Source organism: Cyclopterus lumpus, chromosome 1 (genome assembly GCF_009769545.1).
Source record: "Cyclopterus lumpus isolate fCycLum1 chromosome 1, fCycLum1.pri, whole genome shotgun sequence".
NCBI lineage: Eukaryota > Metazoa > Chordata > Actinopteri > Perciformes > Cyclopteridae > Cyclopterus > Cyclopterus lumpus.
The window spans coordinates 26,421,329-26,444,348 of record NC_046966.1 but is presented as its reverse complement, the minus strand read 5'-3'; the positions used below and the strand labels follow the sequence as shown (position 1 = coordinate 26,444,348).

The following is a 23,020-nucleotide window of genomic DNA, read 5'->3' as shown; positions in this document are numbered from 1 at the left end:
GTGTCATTCTCAGTGAGCCTGTAGCACTATCGACAAGATGATCAATCTGGGACGGACTAAAGTTAGCACAGGAGTCCTCCGTCACATTGAGACGTGGTATTGAATCAAATGCAGAAGGAATCGCTTCTTTAAATGTAACTACAGCACTGTCAGTTAGACATCTGGTGTAGAAACTTTGGACTAACGGTGTATACTCCGGGAGTATAAACTCAAAAGTTATGAGGTAATGGTCTGACAGAAGAGGGTTCTGTGGGAAGACCTCCAAATGTTCAATGTCAATGCCATATGTAAGAACAAGGTGGAGGGTGTGGCCAAAGCAGTGAGTGGGTTTCTGTACTCTCTCAAGCATTTATGTCTTCCAATTTTAAGTTGGTCTCGGATCTTGTCTATTACTTTATGTTTCTTTACCGCGCACTCACACTACAAAATAACCTGTGAGAGTAAAGTGCTTTGCTTTGTGAACTTGGCCTCCTGCTTCCAGTATGAATGGTTGTACATGTGTAATACAGCCTGTCCATGTGTAATACAGCCTGTCCATGTGTAATACAGCCTGTCCATGTGTAATACAGCCTGTACATGTGTAATACAGCCTGTCCATGTGTAATACAGCCTGTCCATGTGTAATACAGCCTGTCCATGTGTAATACAGCCTGTACATGTGTAATACAGCCTGTACATGTGTAATACAGCCTGTACATGTGTAATGCAGCCTGTACATGTGTAATGCAGCCTGTCCATGTGTAATGGCAGCCTGTACATGTGTAATACAGCCTGTACATGTGTAATACAGCCTGCACATGTGTAATGGCAGCCTGTACATGTGTAATACAGCCTGTACATGTGTAATACAGCCTGTCCATGTGTAATACAGCCTGTACATGTGTAATACAGCCTGTCCATGTGTAATACAGCTTGTAAATGTGTAATACAGCCTGTACATGTGTAATACAGCCTGTCCATGTGTAATACAGCCTGTAAATGTGTAATACAGCCTGTACATGTGTAATACAGCCTGTACATGTGTAATAGCAGCCTGTACATGTGTAATACAGCCTGTCCATGTGTAATACAGCCTGTACATGTGTAATACAGCCTGTCCATGTGTAATACAGCTTGTAAATGTGTAATACAGCCTGTACATGTGTAATACAGCCTGTCCATGTGTAATACAGCCTGTAAATGTGTAATACAGCCTGTACATGTGTAATACAGCCTGTACATGTGTAATACAGCCTGTACATGTGTAATACAGCCTGTACATGTGTAATACAGCCTGTCCATGTGTAATGGCAGCCTGTACATGTGTAATACAGCCTGTACATGTGTAATGGCAGCCTGTCCATGTGTAATACAGCCTGTCCATGTGTAATACAGCCTGTACATGTGTAATACAGCCTGTCCATGTGTACTACAGCCTGTAAATGTGTAATACAGCCTGTACATGTGTAATACAGCCTGTCCATGTGTAATGGCAGCCTGTCCATGTGTAATACAGCCTGTACATGTGTAATACAGCCTGTACATGTGTAATGGCAGCCTGCCCATGTGTAATACAGCCTGTACATGTGTAATACAGCCTGTACATGTGTAATACAGCCTGTCCATGTGTAATACAGCCTGTACATGTGTAATACAGCCTGTCCATGTGTAATACAGCCTGTACATGTGTAATGACAGCCTGCCCATGTGTAATACAGCCTGTACATGTGTAATACAGCCTGTCCATGTGTAATACAGCCTGTACATGTGTAATGGCAGCCTGTACATGTGTAATGGCAGCCTGTACATGTGTAATACAGCCTGTACATGTGTAATACAGCCTGTACATGTGTAATACAGCCTGTACATGTGTAATACAGCCTGTAAATGTGTAATACAGCCTGTACATGTGTAATAGCAGCCTGTACATGTGTAATGGCAGCCTGTAAATGTATAATACAGCCTGTCCATGTGTAATACAGCCTGTCCATGTGTAATACAGCCTGTACATGTGTAATACAGCCTGTACATGTGTAATACAGACTGTCCATGTGTAATACAGCCTGTCCATGTGTAATACAGCCTGTACATGTGTAATACAGCCTGTAAATGTGTAATACAGCCTGTACATGTGTAATAGCAGCCTGTACATGTGTAATGGCAGCCTGTACATGTGTAATACAGCCTGTCCATGTGTAATGGCAGCCTGTAAATGTATAATACAGCCTGTACATGTGTAATACAGCCTGTCCATGTGTAATACAGCCTGTACATGTGTAATGCATCCTGTACATGTGTAATACAGCCTGTCCATGTGTAATAGCAGCCTGTCCATGTGTAATAGCAGCCTGTCCATGTGTAATAGCAGCCTGTACATGTGTAATGGCAGCCTGTAAATGTATAATACAGCCTGTACATGTGTAATACAGCCTGTCCATGTGTAATACAGCCTGTACATGTGTAATGGCAGCCTGTAAATGTATAATACAGCCTGTACATGTGTAATGGCAGCCTGTACATGTGTAATAGCAGCCTGTACATGTGTAATACAGCCTGTCCATGTGTAATACAGCCTGTACATGTGTAATGGCAGCCTGTAAATGTATAATACAGCCTGTACATGTGTAATAGCAGCCTGTACATGTGTAATAGCAGCCTGTCCATGTGTAATACAGCCTGTACATGTGTAATGGCAGCCTGTAAATGTATAATACAGCCTGTACATGTGTAATGGCAGCCTGTAAATGTATAATACAGCCTGTACATGTGTAATGGCAGCCTGTCCATGTGTAATAGCAGCCTGTACATGTGTAATAGCAGCCTGTCCATGTGTAATAGCAGCCTGTCCATGTGTAATAGCAGCCTGTACATGTGTAATAGCAGCCTGTACATGTGTAATAGCAGCCTGTACATGTGTAATGGCAGCCTGTCCAACACCATTCATTCTGGGTTATTGACCAAATCCTTCCTCTCACCACACAAGTAGAACATTATTGGATATTGACCATGTTCTGCAGGGTGCCTGTAATACAACACAATGTGCAGGTGATTGTTGGCCTTTTGCATGATATTTAGTCTTTGCCCCATATTTACATACAATGTATGCTTGATAATGAACCATGACACTTACTTTGTCTTCTGACTTTCGAATAATCTTGGAAAAGAGAAAGGACCCTGTCGTGGATCTTTGTTTACATTCTTCACATGTTTCCCCCGTAGACTCAACATTGGGACACTTTGTTGTATAAGTGAGATGGATAATCCCATTACTTGTTCCTTTGTGTTGAAGTTATTGTATACAGAGTATTGCAGTATCACTGTTACACATCTTAGCTATGAAGGAATAAATTGTTATATTTTTGGGTCTGGCAGCCCTTGTGGAATTATTGCGAAACAGTAACAACTACAATTTTCAAAACGTAATTTTGAAGTTTGCCTTCAGTGACAAATACACCTAAAGGGAACAACTTGTGTAGAGTAATATGCTGAATGCTTCATTTAATTAATGTAACTCCATCTTTAAAAATTATTCAAAATTATATCAATGGATTTTAACAACTTTTAAACTGCTATATCCAAGTTGTCTTTGCGTGTATACAAACAGGTAACATTTTAAGAACAAACATTCTTAATGCAAATCTTTTTCTGACATATTTTAAATCCACAAGGATTCAATTTCAACAACAGCTTAGAAAAACATGTGCATAGTTAATACCATAGTATCTGTTTTAAACTTTATTTACAAATGGCAGAACACACCTAGTCCAGGTTCTTCCACAGAAGTGCCTTCTTGTTCTCTTCCTGGCTTGTCCTTCTTGTTCTCTTCCTGGCTTGTCCTTCTTGTTCTCTTCCTGGCTTGTCCTTCTTGTTCTCTCACTGGCTTGTCCTTCTTGTTCTCTCACTGGCTTGTCCTTCTTGTTCTCTCACTGGCTTGTCCTTCTTGTTCTCTTCCTGGCTTGTCCTTCTTGTTCTCTTCCTGGCTTGTCCTTCTTGTTCTCTTCCTGGCTTGTCCTTCTTGTTCTCTTCCTGGCTTGTCCTTCTTGTTCTCTCACTGGCTTGTCCTTCTTGTTCTCTCACTGGCTTGTCCTTCTTGTTCTCTTCCTGGCTTGTCCTTCTTGTTCTCTCACTGGCTTGTCCTTCTTGTTCTCTCACTGGCTTGTCCTTCTTGTTCTCTCACTGGCTTGTCCTTCTTGTTCTCTTCCTGGCTTGTCCTTCTTGTTCTCTCACTGGCTTGTCCTTCTTGTTCTCTCACTGGCTTGTCCTTCTTGTTCTCTTCCTGGCTTGTCCTTCTTGTTCTCTTCCTGGCTTGGCTTGTCCTTCTTGTTCTCTTCCTGGCTTGTCCTTCTTGTTCTCTTCCTGGCTTGTCCTTCTTGTTCTCTTCCTGGCTTGTCCTTCTTGTTCTCTCACTGGCTTGTCCTTCTTGTTCTCTCACTGGCTTGTCCTTCTTGTTCTCTTCCTGGCTTGTCCTTCTTGTTCTCTCACTGGCTTGTCCTTCTTGTTCTCTCACTGGCTTGTCCTTCTTGTTCTCTTCCTGGCTTGTCCTTCTTGTTCTCTTCCTGGCTTGGCTTGTCCTTCTTGTTCTCTTCCTGGCTTGTCCTTCTTGTTCTCTTCCTGGCTTGTCCTTCTTGTTCTCTTCCTGGCTTGTCCTTCTTGTTCTCTTCCTGCTTGTCCTCCAATATGATTATAATCTAAAATATGTTAGTTTTGAATTCATTGTTGCGTCAGTGCCAACAGGAAGTACCTTTCTCTCCTGATTTCTCTGTATTTGTAGAGATCAAGCACCACATTGTCAGTTTCTGTGGACGCTTCAATGAAAAGAAATGCACAAATGAAAGGAACTGACTTCATTACGATGATCAGATCCTCCTTATTAACAAGTTCATTCCTGATTACGCCAAGGCTTCTAAAAGAGTCCAACATTACAGGTTATAGTCAAACGTGTACCTTGTTCCCTCTGGTTTCTGAATGTAGCCTTAGGAAGTGCACTGTAATAAGGACAACATAATTATATCAAATATTAGATTTTCAAACAAATAAATAGACATTAGTCTTGAAACATTCCATTACGTCATCAATACAGTGACTGAAGTTCTCACATCTTTGAGGTTCTCCTCCAGTCTGGCATCCAGCTTCATTTGTGTTTGTTCCCCAAAAGCAGAAGAGGAACGTTCCCCAATGCATGAAAGTGAAATAAGTCAATGCAGAAAAGAACCAACACAATTAAATAGATAGTATATTGTAGTAATTGTATTATGTATTATTATATTTAACTAGATTACACTGTCAATGTCACTTTCAATATGCCGTCAAGTTGATTTTAAGGCCATTCAATATGATATAAATGTGTTAAACATACAAACCGGCTCAAAATCAAAAACAAAATTACTTCAGAATCAAAATGATTTATTGTAAGTCACATTATTGAGCAATGCCTATTATTCCTTGATTGATGAAACAGGTGCTGCACGGTGGTGTAGTGGCTAGCACTGTCGCCTCACAGCAAGAGGGTCGCGGGTTCGATTCCCGGTCGGAGCGGTCCTTCTGTGTGGAGTTTGCATGTTCTCCCCGTGGCAGCGTGGGTTCTCTCCGGGCTCTCCGGCTTCCTCCCACAGTCCAAAGACATGCTGCAGGTTAATTGATCTCTAAATGTCCCATAGGTGTGAATGTGAGAGTGAATGCTTGTATGTCCCTACATGTGCCCTCGATGGACTGGCGGCCTGTCCAGGGTGTCCCCTGCCTTCGCCCTATGTCAGCTGGGATAGGCTCCAGCGCCCCGCGACCCTAATGAGGATAAGCGATATTGAAAATGGATGGATGGATGGATGATGAAACAGGTGAGTGTTCCAAGCATAAATCCTGTCTGTAGTAGTTCTAATGTGTTACTGTGTGTACTTGGTGTGGCATTGCCTTTGTTTACTCTTTCTCTCCACTCCTTTTCCTCAGCTGCAAACTTCTTCCTCTCCTTGTTATTACAGTCGGTCCTTTGTGGCTGTTGGTCTCACAGTTCAGGACTCTTTGAATATTGTCTTTGCATGACACATCTTTTTACGTTGTGTGTCACCTTGTCTGCAAAAGGATGAAGTAAACAGTTGTTATTGACATGAGTCTGTCAGAGTATATCGTGAAACATGGAGATTGTCCATTGTTAGCCGAGGTATTGTAGTTTAGCCTATAATATTGTTAGTATCTTTGGATAGTGTACCATCAATTTCTATTGACAGATGACGTTAAATGTACAGTAACCCCATCATCTTAAATACAACTTCTGTATTAAGGCATGAACCAAATATGGATCAAATATAGTTTAGAGAAAGTTCAGTAAATGTATGTGATCCTGACTTTTAATGCCCTTACACCACACATGGTGCTCATGTGTGTGACCTATTGTCTATTAAATACCAATGAAGTGGAGTTTGGGGCTTTAAGTCCGCTCCAGAATTGCACAGCACCAAAGTGATGAATGTAGAAATCCCGCGATATTTGATCCTACCTCTGATTGGCTCGGACCTGAGCCGTAACCTTTTTTCCAACCTTGTATCCCAAAGATCACGTTCCCCCAGAACTAAAATGTAATTTGCTTTTTTCCTATGCCAAATGCAATATTTTTATTATAGTTTGTTGGACATGTGCATTTTGATTTGTATGACATGTGTTCAATGTAGACAACCTTTAGCTTGTTAGTTATTATTTCAGGTCTCAAGAATGGAACGCAACGCTTTCTCTCCGTTCCTGCTGTTCTTGTTCTGGTCTTGAACCAACGTGGGTTCATGTGAATCATTGTCTGTGCGTCGTGTCACCACATCATTACTCGACACTAAAACACGAAAGCATCCTTGATAACTTAACAATATTATAGGTTAACGTTCAATCATTCGTCATATTATGGAAATAAAGCAGTTTTCGTCATGTTTGGATAAGAAGACTACATTACCCACAATACCCACACATGAGACGGATCCGGTCCACGCGGTATTTTTATAAAACCAGTTGAACTACAACTATGGAGTTGATTGTAACGAGATGCAATGTGCAACTCTAGGGAATTGTAGTTTTTTACTAAATAGTCTATTTCCTAAAATTGGAAGTTGTAAATACTGAATTGAGAATACACAGATGAGTTTAAAGGGGTAATAAACACATTTGTGCAATTCAAATATATAATTGTTAAATGGATGAATATTTACTTCAACCATAGCTTGACCATAATGGTCTGCACCCCCAGGTGTTGTCCATACACAGCTGAGGTCAATAGTTCTCTATAACAGTTGGATCCATGTCTGTAGTCCATTTTGCTGCTGATTTATAAGCCTTTGGCTATGCACAAAGGTCAAGGTTCAAAGGTCAATATTTCAACGCAACATCCATGTACAATGTTCATCCTGACCTATGTCCCTTTGCAGGTTGAGACCTTTCCGCGGTGGCAGCAGGTTCAGCAGGCCGACCCAGGCTTCCCTCTCACCCGCAACACTTTCCAGCTCATTCTGGGGGATCCCGAGGCGTTCCAAGGCCAGCCGGGAGATATAATCCCTCCAGCGTGTCCTCGGTCTTCCCCGGGGCCTCCTACCAGTTGGACGTGCCCGGAAAACCTCTAATGGGAGGCGTCCAGGAGGCATCCTGACTAGATGAACCACCTCAGCTGACTCCTTTGGACACGAAGGAGCAGCGACTCGACTCCGAGCTCCCCCCTGATGTCCGAGCTCCTTACCCTATCTCTAAGGCTGAGCCCGGCCACCCTACGGAGGAAGCTCATTTCGGCCGCTTGTATCCGAGATCTCGTTCTTTCGGTCACGACCCAGAGTTCGTGACCATAGGTGAGGGTTGGAACGTAGACCGACCAGTAAATGGAGAGCTTTGCCTTCCGGCTCAGCTCCCTCTTCACTAAGACGGACCGGTACAGCGCCTGTTTTACTGCTGCAGCCGCACCGATCCGCCTGTCGATCTCCCGCTCCACCTTACCCTCACTCGTGAATAAGACCCCGAGATACTTGAACTCCTTCGCTTGGGGTAGGCAGTTTGCCCCCACCTGGAGGGAGCAATCCGCCGGTTTCTGGCAGAGCACCATGGCCTCAGATTTGGAGGTGCTAACTCTCATCCCTGCCGCTTCGCACTCGGCTGCAAAACGCCCCAGTGAATGCTGGAGGTCACGGTCCGAGGAGGCAAACAGGACCACATCATCCGCAAACAGCAGAGAGGCGATCCCGAGACTCCCGAACCGGATCCTCTCCGCCCCCTGGCTGCGCCTAGATATCCTGTCCATGAAGGTCACGAACAGGACCGGTGATAAAGGGCAGCCCTGGCGGAGGCCAACACCCACCGGGAACGTGTCTGACTTACTACCGAGGAGACGAACACAGCTCCTACTGCAGGCGTACAGAGACCGGATGGCCCGTGCCAACTGGTCCGGCACCCCATACTCCCGCAGCACCCCCCACAAAAACCCCCGAGGGACCCGGTCGAAAGCCTTCTCCAGGTCTACAAAGCACATGTAAACTGGTTGGGCAAACTCCCAGGACCCCTCCAGTAATCTTGCGAGGGTAAAGAGCTGGTCCACTGTTCCACGACCGGGACGGAATCCGCACTGTTCGTCCTGAATCTGAGGTTCGACAAGCGGTCGGAGCCTCCTCTCCAGCACCCTGGCATAAGCTTTTCCCGGGAAGCTGAGCAGTGTGATACCACGATAGTTCGAGCACACTCTCCGGTCCCCCTTCTTGAAGATGGGAACCACCACCCCGGTCTGCCAGTCCATGGGCACTGTTCCCGACCCCCATGCGACACTGAAAAGGCGTGTCAACCAAGACAGCCCAACAATGTCCAGCGCTTTCAGCATCTCAGGGCGGATCTCATCCACCCCTGGCGCCTTGCCACCAAGGAGCTTTTAGACTACCTTAGCGACCTCTGCCAGGGATATGGGTGAAACCACCCCAAAGTCTTCCGGCGCTGCCCCCTCTCCGGGGGACATGTTGGCCGGGTTTAGGAGTTCCTCAAAGTGCTCTTTCCACCGCCCGACGATGTCCCCAGTCCGGGTCAGCAGTTCCCCCCCCCTGCTGAGAACAGCCTGGGGTAGACCCTGCTTTCCCTTCCTGAGCAGTCGGATGGTTTGCCAGAACTTCCTTGAGGCCAACCGAAAGTCCTTCTCCATGGCCTCCCCGAACTCCTCCCATGCCCGAGATGGTCATTTAAAAATAATGGAAATTGTGTTAATTGACAACTGAGTGTTTATAATAAGTTCCAAAGTCCATCAACTGCCAGGACCCACAGGGCCGACCCCACAGGGCCGACCCCACAGTGCCGACCCCACAGTGCCGACCCCACAGGGCCGACAGCATTTTTATATTGCATTTTATATCTATTGTGTGTATTCTTTTACATCTTTGCTGTTCCAATACTGTTATAGTCTGACTTTTGTACCCTTTGTCATGTTGTCTATTGTCTTTCAGGAGTAATAGAAGTGTTCAGTTAACATTTATTGAAGTTTGTTTTTATTACTGAAATTCAAGATTGTCACTTTGTTACAGCATCCAAAGTCCCTCTTGAGTAAAGAAATGCTGTTGTCTCGACTTGGAGATGAGGAACCACTGCAAAGAGAGAACCTGCAGGTGGAGGAGAACCTGGATACACACAGTATGTATTTAACAAACATACAGGCCCATGGTCCTTATTTGACATGAGTTGATGTATTTGATGGTGATTTATTTCAATGCAAAGTTATTTAATGATCACGTATAGAACAACGTGAGCGTGCATAAGCCAGTGTCTGTCAATGTGATGTTTCCCGTTTAGGAGGTCCTTTGAACGTGTCCTCCAGAAGATGGAGAAACACAAAGAGCTCTTCAGCACTTACAGGTTATTATACTATATGCATACTTCTTTTTAGAAATACACTGGCTTCAGTTGTTTTGAGTAGAATAAGTAAAGTTGGTGAAAGGTATTTTCTTTCCATGCAAACATTAAAGATATGCCATATAGCAATGCCACATTTATAACTTAAAATATCCTATTTTTATCATATTCTTGATAATCCATTTGAAATATTGATGGGAATTTGTATTAATGGATTAGAAATGTCCCTGTATAAGATATGATTGTATTCCCTATATATATATATATATATATATATATATATATATATATATATATATATATATATATATATATATATATACATATATATATATATATACACACACAAATTAATTACCTGCAGGGTATACTTTTCAAACATGACAATGCTGTCATCCCATAAAGACAGTATGAATTTAAAACCATGATAATAATGCTTTTACATGCAGGATGGTTTTGATGGACCTGCCCTACAGGGAGAGGACGAGGTGTGGGATTGGACCCTCTGACCCCTGATGCCACTCTTCAGATGATCATGAACTTGATTATGCGGTTACAGACTTGCACATTCTTTGCCATTTAAATCAAATAGTCATAGTGTCATGCAATATAAAAGTATATTTGACCTATTCATAAATGGTGTATTTTATTTCGATGATGAAGTGGCAGCTACCCACACCACCCATTCGTTTTTATTTCTGATAAAATATTTGACACAGTGCTGTTTTGACAAGTATTCCCAAATAAACAAGCAAATAAATATATCTGCAACGTGCGACCGTTATATAATTAATAACAGCATTGTAGGAAAGCGAGAAAACAAACGGTAAAGATACGTTGATTAGAAACGTATTTGTAATACGTCGAAAACAAAATATGTTTCAGTCGTTTCAAACGTTATTGTAAATGACATTTTACTTCTGGGGGAACGTAATCTTTGGGATACAGGGTTGCTTCTTTAGCACTGCTCATATGTTTGCATATGGTTCCACCTCTATTGTTGGTGACGTTCGAGGACAGGATGTCATGTTGCAATCAAGGACACAAGTGTCAGGAACACATTGTCCTCGCACCGTCACCATGTTTGAACTACGCCTTGTAGCAAAGCTGCGTTTGTCCTTGTCACACTTGAATAGCTGCTCGTCAAAGAAACGCCTCCCGGCTCTGTGTCTCCAAGGTTGATAATCTATTTGGAGGTTAATCAGTAAGGGAGTTTTGTGGGACACCTGCGGGAACAGGAGAGTCAAGGTGTGTCCGTGGCAACCAGAGCAGCAGCAGCCAATCCCTTGTTTTTACAGCACGTTGTCACTTATCCACGACACTAGTACCACTGATGGTTACTGACCAGGCCTAGAGGCTACAAACAACTACAAAGATACATAACACAACTACAAAGGGACACAAAACAACTACAAAGAGACAGAGACACAAAACAACCACAAAGAGACACAAAACAACTACAGAGAGAACAATACAACCACAAAGAGACCACAAAACAACTACAAAGAGACACAAAACAACTACAAAGAAACAGAGACACAAAACAACTACAAAGAGACACAACACAACTACAGAGAGACACAATACAACTACAGAGAGACATAAAACAACTACAGAGAGACATTAAATGACTACAAAGAGACACAACTACAAAGAGACACAAAACAACTACAAAGAGACATAAAACAACTACAGAGAGACACAAAACAACTACAAAGAGACATAAAACAACTACAGACAGACACAACAAAACTAGAAAGAGACACAACACAACAACAAAAAAACATAAAACAACTACAGAGAGACATTAAACGACTACAAAGAGACACAACACAACTACAAAGAGACATAAAACAACTACACAGAGACACAACACAACTACAGAGAGATATAAAACGACTACAAAGAGACACAACACAACTACAGAGAGACACAAAACAACTACAAAGAGACACAACAACAAAGAGACACTAAACAACTACAAAGAGACACAAAACAACTACAAAGAGACAGAGACACAAAACAACCACAAAGAGACACAACACAACTACAGAGAGATACAAAACAACTACAGAGAGACACAAAACAACTACAGAGAGACATAAAACAACTACAAAGAGACACAACACAACAAAAAAAAAACATAAAACAACTACAGAGAGACATTAAACGACTACAAAGAGACACAACACAACTACAAAGAGACGCAAAACAACTACAAAGAGACAGAGACACAAAACAACCACAAAGAGACACAACACAACTACAGAGAGACATAATACAACTACAGAGAGACATAAAACAACTACAGAGAGACACAAAACAACTACAGAGAGACACAAAACAACTACAGAGAGACAAACAACTACAGAGAGACACAACACGATCAAAGAGGCTGTGTGGGTCCAAAGGGATTGTGGGCCTTTTGCACGTCTGTCTCAGAAACCACCTGTGACTCCTCCCAACTATTTGGTTGCCTTGTCTTGGTTATTGTGTACATTATACATTATTTAATTTGTTCATATTTGTTCACAAAATGCTTCTTTTCTGTTTTTAGAAGCAGAATCAGAAACATTTTTATTGTTCACATACAAGGAATGTGGCTCGGTGGTTGGTGCGTGACAATAAACACAGAGCAATAGTAAAAGACATCATTAAAAAAAATGTTTACGATAAAATATGATAAAAAACGTTAAAACAAGTATGTTATTAAAGTAACAAGCGTGTATGTAAAGAGTAGAGCTGTGTATCTGTTGTATATAACAGAGAGTCCTTTGTTTAATCTGTACTGTGGACAAACTGTTTTTTATCATGGACATGAAACAGATATCAGTTATTAATTCATGAGGACCTAAAGTCAGTCAGTGGGACATCTAGTGGTGAACAATCATCCTTCAATGAGTCCTTTCATGTGTGGGGTCATTTGGTGGGTTTAAGGGGCCTTTGTACAGTAATAACCAATAATTTATAAAAATCAGCTGTGAGCACGCTCAGTGTGACACCAGAGGACGTACGAACTAAATGAGGGGGGGCGACTCCTCTGGTTGTATAGAAGTCTATGCTTCATGTGTTAAAGCTGCATTCTCTCTCCTGACCACCAGGGGGCGACTCCTCTGGTTGTATAGAAGTCTATGCTTCATGTGTTAAAGCTGCATTCTCTCTCCTGACCACCAGGGGCGACTCCTCTGGTTGTATAGAAGTCTATGCTTCATGTGTTAAAGCTGCATTCTCTCTCCTGACCACCAGGGGGCGACTCCTCTGGTTGTATAGAAGTCTATGCTTCATCTGTTAAAGCTGCATTCTCTCTCCTGACCACCAGGGGGCGACTCCTCTGGTTGTATAGAAGTCTATGCTTCATGTGTTTAAGCTGCATTCTCTCTCCTGACCATCAGGGGGGCGACTCCTCTGGTTGTATAGAAGTCTACGCTTCATGTGTTAAAGCTGCATTCTCTCTCCTGACCACCAGGGGGCGACTCCTCTGGTTGTATAGAAGTCTACGCTTCATGTGTTAAAGCTGCATTATCTCTCCTGACCACCAGGGGGGCGACTCCTCTGGTTGTATAGAAGTCTATGCTTCATGTGTTAAAGCTGCATTCTCTCTCCTGACCACCAGGGGGCGACTCCTCTGGTTGTATAGAAGTCTATGCTTCATGTGTTTAAGCTGCATTCTCTCTCCTGACCACCAGGGGGCGACTCCTCTGGTTGTTTTGAGCTGTTTGTCAAAGTTTTCCATAAGTCCACACTTTTTCTGAGGGAATTACCCACAATACATAGCGGTGTGAGGTTAAAGCCTACCAAAGGAAGCCTGGAGGCTCAAACAAAGAGGCCTGGTATCATACATCTATACAGAAACATTGATCATCGGAACACATGAGAGCATAAAACAGAACTATTCGTTACACAGTTTAAATAACGAGTCCTCGCAGCCTTCGGTTCCGCAGGGTTCAGGTTTCTGCTGCACTACACATGGACACTTCCCCCCAGCTACAGAGGGATGGGGGAGGGGAAGAGGGAGGCAGGTGACGCCAGTCTCAGGTGACGCAAAGCTCTCTTTGTCACTTGAGACTGGCCACAACAGACTGAACCTCCTCGGAATCCTGACAGTTTGGAGACTTTTACCACCGAAGAAGAAGACAAAAGAAGACAGCGGATGGCCCCGGGTTGAAGGAAGAAGGTAAAAACCTGAACCTCCACATCAGCTGTGGGGGGTGGAGGGTCCAGGCCTCAGGCCTCGGTTCACTGGAAAAGACGCAGTTGGTGCAGTTCTTGTCCCCGTAGACCGTTTATAGGATAACAAACTATTAGGGAGACACAATGTGGGTCTGAAACATTCACAACTTATATTTTTTTATGTACTTTGATCAGACCTGGTCTGGACTAGACTACTTCCTGGCGGGAGACAGACCTGGTCTAGACTAGATGATCCATAACTTCATTCAGCACTTCCTCCACCAGAGAGACGTGAAGCTCATGGAGCCCACAAGGACTTCAACTTGGACTTCAAATGCTGCACACGTGTTATGACACGTAGACATTTCATTTGATCATCATAGATACACAAGCTCACAGCAGCAGGTAGGACGTCTGACGCCTGACATCGAATCCTCTTTGTCTAACCCTAAAAAGCTCTTCTCAATTTTTTCCAACCTCCTCGACCCCCCTGGTCCCCCCCCTCCCTCCAACCTTCTGCCACTTTGTTGACTAGGTTGACACGTGATACCTTAAACCTGACACCTGACACCTGAAACCTGACACCTGACACCTTAAACCTGACACGTGACACCTTAAACCTGACACCTTAAACCTGACACCTGACACCTTAAACCTGACACCTGAAACCTGACACCTGACACCTGAAACCTGAAACCTGACACCTGACACCTGACACCTTAAACCTGAAACCTGACACCTTAAACCTGACACCTGACACCTGACACCTTAAACCTGAAACCTGACACCTGAAACCTGAAACCTGACACCTGACACCTTAAACCTGAAACCTGAAACCTGACACCTTAAACATGACACCTGACACCTGAAACCTGAAACCTGAAACCTGAAACCTGAAACCTGACACCTTAAACATGACACCTGACACCTGAAACCTGAAACCTGACACCTGACACCTTAAACATGACACCTTAAACCTGACACCTTAAACATGACACCTTAAACCTGACACCTGACACCTTAAACCTTACACCTTAAACCTGAAACCTGAAACCTGAAACCTGACACCTTAAACATGACACCTTAAACATGACACCTTAAACCTGACACATGACACCTTAAACCTGAAACCTGAAACCTTAAACCTGACACCTGACACCTTAAACATGACACCTTAAACATGACACCTTAAACCTGACACATGACACCTTAAACCTGAAACCTGAAACCTTAAACCTGACACCTGACACCTTAAACCTGACACCTTAAACATGACACCTGAAACCTGAAACCTGAAACCTGACACCTGACACCTTAAACCTGAAACCTGACACCTGAAACCTGACACCTTAAACCTGAAACCTGACACCTTAAACCTGACACCTGACACCTTAAACCTTAAACCTGACACCTTAAACATGACACCTTAAACCTGACACCTGAAACCTTAAACCTGACACCTTAAACATGACACCTGAAACCTGAAACCTGACACCTTAAACATGACACCTTAAACCTGAAACCTGAAACCTTAAACCTGACACCTTAAACATGACACCTGAAACCTGAAACATGACACCTTAAACCTGACACCTGAGACCTTAAACCTGACACCTTAAACATGACACCTGAAACCTGAAACATGACACCTTGAACCTGAAACCTGAAACCTTAAACCTGACACCTTAAACATGACACCTGAAACCTGAAACATGACACCTTAAACCTGACACCTGACACCTGAAACCTTAAACCTGACACCTTAAACATGACACCTGAAACCTGACACCTTAAACCTGACACCTGACACCTTAAACATGACACCTTAAACCTGACACCTGACACCTGAAACCTTAAACCTGACACCTTAAACATGACACCTGAAACCTGAAACCTGACACCTTAAACATGACACCTTAAACCTGAAACCTGACACCTTAAACCTGACACCTGAGACCTTAAACCTGACACCTTAAACCTGAAACCTGAAACCTGAAACCTTAAACCTGACACCTGAAACCTGACACCTGAAACCTGACACCTGAAACCTGACACCTGAAACCTGACACCTTAAACCTGACACCTTAAACCTGACACCTTAAACCTGACACCTGACATCTGACATCTGACACCTTAAACCAGACATCTGACATCTTCAACCTGACACCTTAAACCTGAAACCTTAAACCTGACGCCTGACGCCTGACGCCTGACACCTGACACCTGACACCTTAAACCTGAAACCTGACACCTTAAACCTGACACCTGACACCTTAAACCTGACACCTTAAACCTGAAACCTGACACCTTAAACCTGACACCTGACATCTGACATCTGACACCTTAAACCAGAAAGCCTGACACCTTAAACCTGAAACCTGACATCTTCAACCTGACACCTTAAACCTAACACCTGACACCTGACATCTGACATCTGACACCTGACACCTGACACCTGACACCTTAAACCAGACACCTGACATCTTCAACCTGACACCTTAAACCTGACATCTTCAACCTGAAACCTGACACCTTAAACCTGAAACCTTAAACCTGAAACCTGACACCTTAAACCTGAAACCTGACATCTTCAACCTGACACCTGACACCTTAAACCTGAAACCTGACATCTTCAACCTGACACCTGACACCTTAAACCTTAAACCTGAAACCTGACACCTTAAACCTGACACCTGACATCTTCAACCTGACACCGTAAACCTTAAACCTGAAACCTGACACCTTAAACCTGACACCTGACACCTTAAACCTGAAACCTGAAACCTGAAACCTGACACCTGACACCTGACACCTTAAACCTGACACCTGACACCTTAAACCTGACACCTGACACCTGACACCTTAAACCTGACACCTGACACCTGAAACCTGAAACCTGACACCTGACACCTGACACCTTAAACCTGAAACCTGAAACCTGACACCTTAAACATGACACCTTAAACCTGACACCTGACACCTTAAACCTGACACCTTAAACATGACACCTTAAACCTGACACCTGACACATTAAACCTGACACCTTAAACCTGAAACCTGAAACCTGAAACCTGACACCTTAAACATGACACCTTAAACCTGAAACCTGACACCTTAAACCTGACACCTGAGACCTTAAACCTGACACCTTAAACCTGAAACCTGAAACCTTAAACCTGACACCTGAAACCTGACACCTGAAACCTGACACCTTAAACCCGACACCTTAAACCTGACACCTTAAACCTGACACCTGACACCTTAAACCTGACACCTTAAACCTGAAACCTGACACCTTAAACCTGACACCTGACATCTGACATCTGACACCTTAAACCAGACACCTGACATCTTCAACCTGACACCTTAAACCTGAAACCTTAAACCTGAAACCTGACGCCTGACACCTTAAACCTGAAACCTGACACCTTAAACCTGACACCTGACACCTTAAACCTGACACCTTAAACCTGAAACCTGACACCTTAAACCTGACACCTGACATCTGACACCTTAAACCAGAAAGCCTGACACCTTAAACCTGAAACCTGACATCTTCAACCTGACACCTTAAACCTTAAACCTGACGCCTGACACCTGACACCTTAAACCTAACACCTGACACCTGACACCTGACATCTGACATCTGACACCTGACACCTGACACCTGACACCTGACACCTGACACCTTAAACCAGACACCTGACATCTTCAACCTGACACCTTAAACCTTAAACCTTAAACCTGAAACCTGACACCTTAAACCTGAAACCTTAAACCTGAAACCTGACATCTTCAACCTGACACCTGACACCTTAAACCTTAAACCTGAAACCTGACACCTTAAACCTGACACCTGACATCTTCAACCTGACACCTTAAACCTAACACCTGACACCTGACATCTGACATCTGACACCTGACACCTGACACCTGACACCTTAAACCAGACACCTGACATCTTCAACCTGACACCTTAAACCTGACATCTTCAACCTGAAACCTGACACCTTAAACCTGAAACCTTAAACCTGAAACCTGACACCTTAAACCTGAAACCTGACATCTTCAACCTGACACCTGACACCTTAAACCTGAAACCTGACATCTTCAACCTGACACCTGACACCTTAAACCTTAAACCTGAAACCTGACACCTTAAACCTGACACCTGACATCTTCAACCTGACACCTTAAACCTTAAACCTGAAACCTGACACCTTAAACCTGACACCTGACACCTGACACCTTAAACCTGACACCTGACACCTTAAACCTGACACCTGACACCTGACACCTTAAACCTGACACCTGACACCTGAAACCTGAAACCTGACACCTGACACCTGACACCTTAAACCTGAAACCTGAAACCTGACACCTTAAACATGACACCTTAAACCTGACACCTGACACCTTAAACCTGACACCTTAAACATGACACCTTAAACCTGACACCTGACACCTTAAACCTGACACCTTAAACCTGAAACCTGAAACCTGAAACCTGACACCTTAAACATGACACCTTAAACCTGAAACCTGACACCTTAAACCTGACACCTGAGACCTTAAACCTGACACCTTAAACCTGAAACCTGAAACCTTAAACCTGACACCTGAAACCTGACACCTGAAACCTGACACCTTAAACCCGACACCTTAAACCTGACACCTTAAACCTGACACCTTAAACCTGAAACCTGACACCTTAAACCTGACACCTGACATCTGACATCTGACACCTTAAACCAGACACCTGACATCTTCAACCTGACACCTTAAACCTGAAACCTTAAACCTGAAACCTGACGCCTGACACCTGACACCTGACACCTGACACCTTAAACCTGAAACCTGACACCTTAAACCTGACACCTGACACCTTAAACCTGACACCTTAAACCTGAAACCTGACACCTTAAACCTGACACCTGACATCTGACACCTTAAACCAGAAAGCCTGACACCTTAAACCTGAAACCTGACATCTTCAACCTGACACCTTAAACCTTAAACCTGACGCCTGACACCTGACACCTTAAACCTAACACCTGACACCTGACACCTGACATCTGACATCTGACACCTGACACCTGACACCTGACACCTTAAACCAGACACCTGACATCTTCAACCTGACACCTTAAACCTTAAACCTTAAACCTGAAACCTGACACCTTAAACCTGAAACCTTAAACCTGAAACCTGACACCTTAAACCTGACACCTTAAACCTGAAACCTGACACCTTAAACCTGACACCTTAAACCTGAAACCTTAAACCTGAAACCTGACATCTTCAACCTGACACCTGACACCTTAAACCTTAAACCTGAAACCTGACACCTTAAACCTGACACCTGACATCTTCAACCTGACACCTTAAACCTTAAACCTGACAACTTAAACCAGACACCTGACACCTTAAACCTGACGCTTGACACCTTAAACCTGAAACCTGACATCTTCAACCTGACACCTTAAACCTTAAACCTGACAACTTAAACCAGACACCTGACACCTTAAACCTGACACCTGACACCTTAAACCTGAAACCTGAAACCTTAAACCTGACGCCTGACATCTTCAACCTGACACCTGATGCCTTAAACCTTAAACCTTAAACCTGACACCTGACACCTGATGCCTTAAACCTTAAACCTTAAACCTGACACATCACGATAGTGGAACATGGGAAGGCTGGCCATTAGAACCAGAGCATTTCAGTTCCACCAGACCGTAACCTGCTGATATGATATCTGTGCATGTGTCGGACTACAGTAGTGCATGTCAGTACAATTCTAGACATCATCTTCCTATAAATAAAAAGTGCTGTGCACATAAGTCTAGAAGAGCTAGTATGTAATTTCAGACGCAGACCAAGACTCCAGACTGACAAACAGTGAGCAAAATTCCTTTGTTTTTACTCAAAAATAAACTGTAAATCAAACAGGACTGAAATATTAAGAATTACCACTCAACAATGTTCCTAAATGTCTGTTATTTCCTCTCCAGGTAGAGAAGGGAAGTACGACCACATCAGCATGAACAGGGTGGAAGTGTCCTAACTCTGACTTTGTGCTACGCTCACATGTAATCAGCTCTTTGCATCGCTGCCATATGGCGAACATGTACAGTGTGGACGAAGACGTCACATCTCACTGACACATCGCCGGTGAGCGGGGATCGAACCACCGATCCTCTGATCCAAAGACGGACCTGCTAACTACTGACCCAGTTGCCCGTAGAAGCTTCCTGATAGTTGGCGGTACGGCTCCACTTACTTTCTTTTTCATCAGTCTACACGGCCACATTCAATGCATTTAATATAATAGCCTTTAGATTTATTAGTATTTCAGCTCCGTAAAATGTAATATTTTCAAAAACGTTGTCGTCACAGTGGAAATGAGGCTCGTGCACCGCGACCAGTTCCATAAGCACATGGACATGTCTGTGCTGTGCGGTTTGAAGTCGAGAGGACAGAACACGAAGAGTTAAAGACTTGAGGGGGAAGTTAACTACAATTCCCAAGGTGCATTTCACCAGGAAACAAACAGCCACTGAGCTTAAAAAGTCCAAACTTTTTCGTCTCCGTAGTCACACACAAATCTACATTATGAATGTAAACAACCAACATGGCTGCCATTTGTACTCACAGCTGGTGGATGAGTCTGGACCCCAGCAACGAGTGGACAGACAAAGTACAACATTTCGTTTATTCATCATTTATTTTTCTCTCAAATATGGTAGATTGCTGAATTGTGTGTTGCTATCAGAATGAGATAATCCTTTATGAGTCCCGCAGTGGGGAACTGAGCTGCTGTCATAATGTGAGTGTCTTCTCTTTGTAGTTTCAATGGAGAACGGGCGGAGACACTTCAGACACACCTCCATCTGCCTCCTGGGGGCGGCGGCCTTCTTCTTCATCTACCTCAACTGGGACTGGAAATGGGTGAGCAGCTTAACTCCACCATTGTCATCAGCAGCAGCAGGACCACAAGGGGAGGATCCTGGACCGTATCATGTGGCCTATCCAAAGAACTACAAATACATCATGGACGACACGCCCACGTGCAACACCAAGACTCCTTTCCTGGTCCTGATGGTTCATATTGCAACCGGTGACGTTGCAGCCCGGGACACCATCAGGAAGACGTGGGGAAGTGAGAAACTGGTTCTGGGTCGGCCGGTGGAGACTCTCTTCGTACTGGGCCTCCCTGGGGGACCGGATGCTGAGCGGCAGCAGGAGGAGCTCAAACAGGAGAACCTGCAGCACCATGACCTGGTCCAGAGCAACTTCCAGGACAGCTACCACAACCTGACCATCAAGACGATGATGATGCTGGAGTGGCTGGCGGCGCACTGCAGCAAGGCTTCCTATGTCATGAAGATCGACTCTGATGTGTTACTGCATGTCCACAACGTGGTTCAACTGCTGCTGGATCCCAGCACGGCCAAACTCAACTACCTGACAGGTTTGGTGTGGTGGCACAGCCCGGTTTTAAGGAACCCATTCAACAAGTTTTACATGCCAAGGAACGTGGTAGCTGAGGCGGAGTACCCCCCCTATCCTCTGGGCATGGCCTACATCATGTCCCTGGACCTGCCGGCCAAGATCCTGGCCGTCTCTCCTCGGATTAAACCTATCTTCATTGAAGACGCCTACCTGGGTATGTGCATGCAGCGCTTGGGCATTCCCCCCACCGACCCACCGGAAAAGACCATGTTCATCGTGGACCCCGAGCATCCTCTGAGCCGCTGCAGCCTTTCAAAGGTGATCGCCGTGACAACGACAAGCATCCTACAGATGAGAAGTTACTGGGAGCGCAGCCGACAGCCGGACGCTGGATGCTGATGAGGGTTACCGACGCTGAGGAGACCTCCGATCACGGAAGTGAACTTCTGGATTCTCTCTGTATCGATGTTTGTTGAACGGTCTGGATTGATGTGAAGGAAATTCTGATTCTGGTGACAATTCAAAATATTAAAATAAGCTCTCAGGTGTTTTATATTGCTTTCAAATTAATTCATATAATCTCTGCTCTACACATCGAGGCATTTTTTAATCTTTCTTTTTCTAATCTTTTCCTTTGTCTTTATTCTCCGAGTCTTGACTCTCTCTCTCTCTCTCTCTCTCTCTCTCTATATATATATATATATATATATATATATATATATATATATATATATATGTGTGTGTATATGTATATATGTATGTATACATATACCCACACACATATATATATATATATATACATATATACATATAGACAGATATATATATATATATATATATATATATATATATATATATATATATATCTGTGTATATGTATATGTATACATATATTTATATCTTTGTGTATATATTTGTATGTATTTCCCTGTGTGAATTCCATTGTTTTGCATATCTAGGAAGCAGAGAGAGACTCATGGGTAAGTTATGTGTTATATTGTTTGTTTGTTTTCTGCTGTCACTTCATCCCACGCAGCTGTTTATTTTGTCCACACGGTGTCGCTGTTGACCTCTTGTATATTAATATTCATAGTTTGAAAATAACTGTTATAATTTAGGTTTAATGTTTTCTTGTCGAGCTCTAGACCAGTAATAGTATCTAATAATGTGGAACAGTAAACATCACACAGAGTTTTAAGGAAAGGGATGAATGTCTTTATCATAGATCCGGAATTAATGAGGGAGCAGATGAGACCAGAAGGACAAATATTCTAAATATTCTGGAATGTACGAAATATTCTGGAATAGAGTCAATAATCTGGAATGTACTAAATATCATTGAATGTACTTAATATTCTGAAATAAATTAAATATTCTGAAATAAACTAAATATTTTGGAATTTACAAAATATTCTGGAATGAACTCAATATTCTGAAATAAAGTACACATTTTGAAATAAACTAAATATTCAGACTCAGACGTGGAAGATACATCTGCTCCTGAAACACTCGGCGCGCGCCCGGCTCTGGAAGGGCACCTCCCACTTCCCTCAGCCCGTTTAGGGCGCGCCCC

The 23,020-nt window shown here is 43.5% G+C and overlaps 1 protein-coding gene across 1 annotated transcript; it reads left to right on the top strand.

The window, feature by feature from the left end:
* The first annotated feature begins 13,897 nt into the window (after nt 1–13,897).
* LOC117730861 (beta-1,3-galactosyltransferase 1-like) lies at nt 13,898–22,105 on the top strand. The gene is made up of 4 exons (XM_034532882.1): nt 13,898–13,993; nt 14,185–14,394; nt 20,007–20,259; nt 20,843–22,105. Exon 4 carries the CDS (start codon nt 20,848–20,850, stop codon nt 21,844–21,846), a length of 999 nt encoding a protein of 332 aa, XP_034388773.1. The 5' UTR covers nt 13,898–13,993; nt 14,185–14,394; nt 20,007–20,259; nt 20,843–20,847; the 3' UTR covers nt 21,847–22,105.
* The last annotated feature ends 915 nt before the right edge of the window (nt 22,106–23,020 follow it).

Excerpts from the sequence above, each read along its gene's own strand:
- LOC117730861 (XM_034532882.1), top strand. The coding sequence starts at position 20,848 with ATGGAGAACGGGCGGAGACACTTCAGACACACCTCCATCTGCCTCCTG.